The 8,815-nt window shown below is 38.8% G+C and overlaps 1 protein-coding gene and 1 pseudogene across 2 annotated transcripts; both read left to right on the top strand.

Moving 5' to 3' along the window:
* Positions 1–1,276: 1,276 nt before the first annotated feature.
* Positions 1,277–4,075, top strand: LOC116082312 (mucin-like protein 2). Its single transcript, XM_031359208.1, has 4 exons — positions 1,277–1,334; positions 2,067–2,105; positions 2,913–3,149; positions 3,883–4,075. Exons 1-4 carry the CDS (start codon positions 1,277–1,279, stop codon positions 3,930–3,932), a joined length of 384 nt encoding a protein of 127 aa, XP_031215068.1. The 3' UTR covers positions 3,933–4,075.
* A 2,075-nt stretch (positions 4,076–6,150) lies between these two features.
* On the top strand, positions 6,151–6,890 carry LOC116082306 (annotated as a pseudogene). Its single transcript, XR_004115241.1, has one exon. The product of XR_004115241.1 is annotated as a ubiquitin-conjugating enzyme E2 variant 1 pseudogene (transcript).
* The last annotated feature ends 1,925 nt before the right edge of the window (positions 6,891–8,815 follow it).

Here is an 8,815-nt window from a genome sequence, read left to right as displayed (position 1 = left end):
ACAATCTGTGGTCTCACTCAGAAGTCCTGTGCTTTTTTTTCACACCCTCACTGTTTACTACCCCTCAACGATGCATCCCTTCCCACACAGTCCCCACATATGCTTTCATAACACAAAGATTTTATGGTCCTCTCTTTTCTACTTTCCCTCTTTCTAGATCACTCCTCCCCCATATAGTACTCTCCTTCCTTTAGTATCATACACATATTTCTGATTAAATTTTTTCCTTTATATATGCTACATTGAATTTTTATCCTTTTGTTATTCTTTTGTATTTTCCAATGTAGTAGGTTTTTTGTTTTAGTTTGGTTTGGTTTTTGAGTTTTTGCTGTTGTTTTATTTGAAATATGTATAGATTGAGTTATTTGTATGCTTGGTTTTCTACAATTTTTCCAATGTCTATCATGGTGCCTAGTCATAATTATAAGTCTGGGTGTGGTGACATAAACCTTTAATCTCAACACTTAAGAGGTAGATGCAGGAGGATCAGAAGTTCAAAGTTAGCTTTGGCTATGAGAGATGCTATGTTAAAGACAAACAAAGCAAAAAATTTAAAAAAAAATGAAGAAAGAAAAAAGAAAAGAGAGAAACAAAAAGAAAAGTTTAATGCACTCAGTGGATGCAGTCCTTAAAAACACTACTTTTTTCCTGTCCTCTTACTCTTATATTTTGAATTTTATACAAGAATTGCTGAAATACTGTAAAGACATATTTGGTCTTTCCATCAGTGTTGGGTTCACACTCCTTGTGTGATAGGATGGCCCTTACTGAATATATAGTGGGGACACTCTGGAAAACACTTGTATTCAGCAGCTCTATTCCAATTACTCCTTTGAAGGAGACACAAAGCTGAGTATTCTGTAAGTTTCTAATTTGAACTATCTTGAAAGGAAAGTTCAGATATTGGGAAGACCATGCCAACATCTTCAACTTGTTGGAGTTTATAAGTATGGCAGCCCTGTGCCTCACACAAGAGAAAGCCAGAAGTTATTTACCGTACAACAGCTTGACTGGACACCTATGTTATCAGAATCAAGGATTTGTCAAACATTTGAAGTCATGACCTTTCTAAACGGCCTCTGGCTGTGTGGTTGATTCTCATTTACTTCACTTCCCAACCTTTCCTGTTACTCACTTACCAGGTTGTGGCAGCTTCTGATTGGTGTGCTCTACATATATAGTCCCATGATGTGGAACCCTGTGGAATCAACAGTCTTCCTTGTCTCCTAGTATTGGAGCTTGATCTCGTGTGGTTTTTGCTCTTCTACTTGTCACCATGAAGCTCCTGGCACTCCTTGTGTTGCTTGGTGTTTCAACTATCCTAGTCTCTTGCCGTAAGTAAAGACTTTAATTTAAAATGGTGACCATAATACATAATACTTACTCTGTGAAACATGAATTTATGGATGCTTCTATTTCCTGTCCTCCTATCTAGTACCTGGTTCTATCTCAATTTTTAAACTTAAACACTTTTTCCTTTTTTATTAATTTATTTATTCACTTTACATCTCAATCACATTTTTTTTATCATTTTGTGTGTTTGTTTGTATGTGTATGTGTGTGTGTGTGTGTGCATGTATGTGTATGTGTGGGTGTGGGTGTGTGTCTGCCATTTGGTGGCAGGGTCTCAAACCTATTGTGGTGCATGTGAGGAGGTTAGAGGCAGGAGTCAGTTCTTTCCTTCAAGTATGGAATCAACTCATATCACCCAGCTTGCTTGTAAGAGAAGAGCTTTTACCTACTGAACCATCTTGCTAGTACTCACCTCCATTTTAACACATCATTGTAGGTAGGTAGGTTGATTCCACTGGGGTTCCTAATTCAGTACAGTTTTTCCTCTATTCTAAACATGGCACTGAAATGCTTTGTTAGTGTCAATAAGTTACTTTTGAGAAGGTGATTAAAGACTTATTTCAGGGAAGAGAACTGACCATGGTAGATTTCAAAGGTTTTCTTTTGTTCTGTGCATGTGCTTCCCTCAATCTGTCTATTTAGTGTTCACATTCTCTATCTCATCAAAACATTACTTAAGTTCTTCTATCTTATTTTGCTTATTTTTTCTTCAGAGGAAACGGAGACAGACAGTGCTGACACTTCTGAAACTGGTGAGCCTGAGTCTGAATACCTGCCATTACCTTACTTCTATAGCCATTTCCCCTTCATAGCCTCTGGGTAACCGATGTCATTTGGATATTATGAGATATGAGAAAAATTTAGTAAAATCCATGGAAAGCTTCACTCCTGGTTATAAAATTATTTTTAATGTAAGGATATCATTTTATTCCTCATATAAAGATAAGTAACCCTCTGACATGGACTTAGAGGCATTTATTGTTCTTATGTAGTAGACATAAGGTCATGAAGTCTGATACTGTAGCTTAACTATTATATGTGTGTGCATGGAAGGTCTTCCACAATTAAGGGATTGAATATATAACTCATGTGTATAAAAGAGAGCAATGGGAACAGACAGCAAATTCCTGAAAGTGTTATGGACTGAGGGCCTGGGAACATATGCCAGGGTGGATTGAGGCAGAAGCAGAGGCCTGTGCTTTGCATAGGTGTGTTAGCCTCATAATGATCTTTGCTTTCTGTCTTGGAACTGGCACTGGAGGCTGTTGCCTAGGAAGTTTTTTTGTGAATTTTGGGCCATAGTACCTGTAACTAGTTTGGGTTTTATTTTTGTGTTCATGCCTGCCACAAACTACTTGCTTGTTGTGTCTTGGGTCAGTGTAATTGTCCAAGGAAATTGTAAGGTCATGGAAGATAAAGCAATAACATATATGATAGACTAAATATTTGATAGAATTAGTGAATTCAGAATAAAGAATGAATGTATAATTCTGGGTGAGACCAATAACATTCCAAAGAAGAGTCAGTATCTCACTTGGAGGTTTTCCTTCTAATTTCAGCTGGTTCTACTGATGAAGGAAGTGAAACTCAGGCAGATACTACTGGTGAAGAGCAAGATAATGAATCAAGTGAGGAAGCTAGTGAGGACACCAACACTGATGCTGAGGCCTCTGAGGAGGACAACGAGGAAGAGTCAGAGGATGTGACCTCTGATGAGGAAGAAGATGACAAAGAAGAGGATGCAGAGGATGAAGAGGATGATGAGGAAGAACAAGAGGATGGTGGTGATAAATCCGGTAAAAACATTTCATCTAATTTTGTTCCTTATGGGACTCTTAGATTCCTTAGGTTCCCTAAGGCCACAGTGAACTGTACTTTAGCGAGGAAGTAGGGGAGGGTAAGGAGAGAGAGAAAAAGAGACCCTTCTTTTATTCTTCTTTTCTAAATTCATCATATTATCTATATATAAGTACCAGAAAGATCAGAAGTTGACAAGAGTATGTTATCAATTTTAACTGCATCACTCTTGCAATATTAGGGTACATTAATGTACATACATGCACACTCAGCAGAAATCATTGAAAGTGTAAAGTGTCTCCATGTAGCATGGCAACTGCATGGCTTTTCTTTTTCTTAAATAAAAGTTATATTTTCTTTGGAGACTATTCTACAAAGAGAAATAGAAAATGACTTTATGATGAGGTCTTCCAGGAGATTTCTAAAAGTTTAAAATTTTATTCAGGATAAGGTGGGTTTTTTTTTCCTAGCCCTTCAACATTAAACTAATACCAATTATATTATACTATATTATATTATATGTATGTCAGGCATTATGTTATAAAATTCACATTTCTAATGTGATTCAGATCTCTAGAAAATGTTTTTGTTGTTGTTGTTGTTATTATTGTTTTTGTTTTTTGTTTTTGTTTTTGCTTCTACCAAATATAGTAGTGTTGTTAGTCCTCCTTCAGGTTAAAACAAAAAAAATTAAATCTCAAAAAACTTCCTTATTTTTTCTCTCTCTTACAGCTTTACAAAAGATTATTGGAGCATTGGCAAAGTTAGCTCTGCGTGGATGAATTTGCACTTTCTACTATTGATCTTTCCAGACCAGACTAGAACATCCTCGATTTGATTTCCTTCAATTATTTACCCCAACTATTCTCTCTCCCTCATCTCTAAATTTTATCTTTTATCAAATAAATGATAGTCATGAGCAGCATCAGAATGCTTTTGTTTTTTATGTATGGACTGATGATGAATGTGTAGGCAAATCCATCGAGATGCTAACTATTCTTAGGTACTTCCTTGAGCTCTTTTTAATAATTGGTTATAGTTTTATCCGAAAGATTACTGAGTTCATTCCATGATATAAACACAGAATTTAAAGTCTGAGAAAGACTTTAAATAATATATATCTTTAAATAAGATGTAAACATTAGGCATATCACTAGAGGCCTGAGTTTTTAATATTAATATACTATACTTTCTGTATTAATTTACTAACCAAGTGGTTTAAGTGTTCAGTTTCATCCCTCTAAATTCTTTTGAATTATTATTATTTTTATCTGTAGTGATTTAGAGGTGACAGTGATAAAATAAACTCCTGAATCTGCTACTGGCCTGACATAGGCAACCAGACTTTGAAAGTTTTAGGACTGAACTTGTCATTAAGGTAGCTTATGAATTCTGGTGTTTGACCAAACTATAAAACACTAGCATCAGATGGGATCCCTCAGTGACAGTGAGTAAATGAGACACAATGTTAAGATTCCCTCACAGTTTTGTTTTGAGCACCAAACAAGTTTAATATATGACATCAAGCATCCATCCCTCTTTCTCAGCTAAAGAGTGAGCAACTCTATTACCAATTACAAATTTTGTTTCTTAGACTTCCTTCTTTTTAGATAAGCTTCATTAAAATTCCAGACATTAGCCTTTTATTCTCCCCCAAAGCATCAAATCCACAGAAATGTCCTGTTTCCCTGATACTGACTCAAGTACAAATGCTATGCTAATATTTTCACAAAGGCAGCTCCATTCCCTGAAATTTCTACTAGTGTGCTACTTCCTTAACTGACTAACATGATAAAGTTTCCTAGATTTTTCAGTTATAACTGTACTCCCAGTAGTCACTATGGCGAGTTTTGAAACAACAAAATTAGGATGGGTGTTTTACGTGACTATAACTTGGCCCCTTATTTGTTTCACTGACTTGACTAGAATCATATTCATTATTTGTCATAGGTATACAGGTAGTAGTCTAGGGGATTACTGAGCTCATTCTATGGTATGAAAATAGAATTGAAAGTCTGAGAAAGACAGAAGACACAGAAAAAGAAAAGGTAACAGATTTATTATCAATAGCTCCCATCTGTATGGGTGGGGCTATAAAGCAGACTTCTGGTAAACAGACTCTGGGTTGGGTGTTTTATTGAGTCTCTTAGTTCTTCCCTATTTCCTATTGGTTCTGCCTCAATTCCTGTACCCATTCCTTCTCACTCTTCTCTTCACAGTGTCTTCTGGGAATAAGAAGCCTACATCTTAGAGAGCCTGCCTCCACTTTCCTTGTTTACCAATGTCCCTCTAACTTTCTATCAATTTAGTCTCTGGACCTTTTTCCCTGGAATCCTCTGTCTGCAGCTTTGAAGGCTTTGTCTTTACTTTTGATTTTCTGATCAGAATTCATCAATTAGTCAGATTCCTTAGCCACTATAGTGCACTCAGTTGGTTGATGCTCCTTAAAGAGACATTTGGTTATTAAAACTATGACTTTTGGGGCTTGAAAGATGGTACTTGCTGCTCTTGCAGACAACCTGGGTTTGGTTTCCATGATCCATACAATCGTTCACAAATGTGTGTGTAACTGCAGTTCCAAAATTCTTTTCTGACCTCTGCAGACACTACTTATATGTGTGGGACATGTATACATTTGCAGATAAACACTCATACATATAAAATAAAAATAATCCTTTAAAAAGACTGCTTTTGGGTACTTTAGAGCCTGGATTACAGTTTCAGTGAAATTGAAGCTGTGTGGATTTTCTCATGAGTAGGAAAATAGCAAGAGTTCACAAGTCTACCAGGAAAAATAAGGCCAGAACCAGATGACCTTACTGCTGGATTTTACCAAATCTTTAGAAAACTGGTGGTAATGCTACTTAATTATTCAAAGTTTAATGAGAGATGATCTCTCAAAATTCATTCTAGAAAGCCAAAGTTACCCCTTTTACGCAAACCAGACAAAGACAAGACAGTAAAAATGAAAAAAGAAGCTTCGAGCAACAGCGACGTAAGATGGCAGCCACCACAGGCTCGGGTAAAAATCCCTCGAAATTTCCGACTGTTGGAAGGGCTGGAAGAAGGCCAGAAAGGAGTAGGCGACAGCACAGTTAGCTGGGGTCTGGAGGACGATGAGGACATGACACTTACAAGATAGACAGGCATGATCATTGGGCCTCCACGAACAATATATGAAAACCGAATATACAGCCTTAAAATAGAATGTGGGCCTAAGTACCCAGAAGCACCCCCATCTGTAAGATTTGTAACAAGAGTGAATTGAGTGGCATGAGCAGTTTGAATGGAGTGTGGATATGAGAGCCACAGCAGTGCTAGCCAAGTGGCAGAACTCCCACAGCATCAAAGTCATCCTGCAGGAACTGCAGTGCCTGATGATGTCAAAAGAGAACATGAAGCTGACACACCCGCCAGAAGGACAGTGTTACAGCAATTAGTCACCAAGGCCCTGGCCTCCCCTCCCCATCCAACCCAAGTCTTCATTTTCCACAGTAGTGAATTTTCTAGATACATCTGTAGACCTCAAAGTACTGGAGAAGAAGCCCCACTCAGACTTCATCCTGAGACACTGTTCTCATACTAACTTCTTGTCCATTTGAAATACCTAAGTTGTGCTTGTGTAACATCATCTGTCGAGTGTAACCGCTGTCTGCCTGGTTGAACTTCTGGGATTAAGAAGGTGTTGAAATCGGTTTCCTGTGGGAGCGGTGGACACAGCTAACACAACTGTGAATAGACACGTCACACAATTACCTGCTGCTGACACTTGGCCTGAGTCTGCTTTTGCCTGCCCCGCCCTCCGCCACAGCTGTATCGTGGCCCTTAGAATAGATGGGAAGGCTTCAGGTAGCAGCTGTGGGACTGACTACTGGTGGGCTTGGGGCGCTTGGTGGCACCCCTGCTTTCTTAAGTCTTAAGTGATGCCCCGTCCAAGCCATGGTCCCCACTCCTCTACTCCCACCCTTGGCCAAAGCTTAGATTGTAACCCTCCCTCCCTCTGAAATTGGCCGGAGGTGAGGAATTCAGGGCTTCCTGTCTCCCCACCTTTATCAAGGGAGCTGCTTTCCCCTCCTCAACTCCCTTGTTACCCATCACTACCCAACACACGCTGTGGCCAGAAGTCATCAGATGAGGCTGGAAGAGCCTGCTGGCCTCCCTCACTTAGCTCTGGACCACACTCACCTGCCACCAGCCTGGAAAGGGAGCGCTGGGTCCTCTGCCCTGCCGCCACCATCAGCCCTCGAGCTTTGAGCTCAGGTCTAGAGGTAAACAGAGCAGTCACAGGGCCACTCAGACTGGCCAGCACTCAGGGTCCTTGGTGGATAGATAGATGCCTAGAGAAAGGCCACGCGGAGAGTCCTCAGTGAACATGGTTCTGAGTTGGTTCCTTTTCTCATAATTGCTTTGCTTTTACACATTGAAGAGGTTTGAACAGGGCTCTCGAGTCACCCTGCCCACCCATCAGGTCTGATGTGGAGCCTGACAGCTGGAACAGGAGGCCCTGACCCTGCAGACTCAGGTTTCACTGTTGCTCCTCAGACCCTCTGCAGGGACAGTAAGGAGCTCTGTGTTACCACGTTTGCAGATCGTTTGCAGATCAGTGGGTCTGGCCTCCTGGCTCATTGCCATGTTCAGGACCACTAAGTGTTGAAATGTGGGTGCATACTGAAATAAAGGCAATTCGTTGTGTTGCAAAGAAAAAAAATGAAAAAAGAAACAGTAGTTGTTAATGAACATCAATATAAAAGTACAGAGCAAATGAAGTACATCAAACAGATCATTCATGATGATACAGTTGGGTTTATCCCAGGGATACCAGTTATAACCTAGAAAATATATATTATATAGTATATACATATATATATTATTATACACATATACATATTTACATATATATATTACTATGAACAGAATAAAAAGTAAAAGCTTTATGGTCATTTCAGTATATAATGCAAAAGAATTTAATAAAATTTAATATCTATATTCCTTCATGATAAAAGCCCTAAACAAATTATATCTAGAAGGCAGGTGTTTCAACTCAAATCCCATTACACTTACTCAATATATTACCATAACTCTTATCTAGAAGACTTAGGTAAGATAAAGAAATGATAGGGATATAAAAGTAAGGAAGGAAGTGTGATAATCTGCTTCCAAATGATATGATTCTTCACATAGAAACACCTAAAAATTCTAACAAAATATTCTTGGAACTAATAATTTAATTCAGTTAGATGCCAGGATGCATATTCATATAGAAGCCAATAAGTTTTACCACATTAAGAGTGGATTTGTCGCCAGGCAGTGGTGGCGCATGCCTTTAATCCCAGCACTTGGGAGGCAGAGGCAGGTGGATTTCTGAGTTTGAGGCCAGCCTGGTCTACAGAGTGAGTTCCAGAACAGCCAGGGCTACACAGAGAAACCCTGTATCAATCAATCAATCAATCAATCAATCAATCAATAAAAAGAGTGGATTTGTCAGGCTGAAGAGATGGCTTAGTGGTTAAGAACACTGGCTGCTCTTCCAGAGGTCCTGAGTTGAATTCCCAGCCACTACATGGTAGTTCACAACCATATGAATGAAATCTGATGCCCTCTTCTGATTTGTCATCCACACTGTGACATCCACAGTGTAAATAAAATAAATAAATAAATAAATAAA

The sequence above is a fragment of the Mastomys coucha genome, unplaced genomic scaffold, assembly GCF_008632895.1.
Source record: "Mastomys coucha isolate ucsf_1 unplaced genomic scaffold, UCSF_Mcou_1 pScaffold11, whole genome shotgun sequence".
Taxonomy (NCBI): Eukaryota; Metazoa; Chordata; class Mammalia; order Rodentia; family Muridae; genus Mastomys; species Mastomys coucha.
The sequence above is the reverse complement of the archived record's forward strand: the minus strand, read 5'-3'. Positions and strand labels throughout refer to the sequence as shown.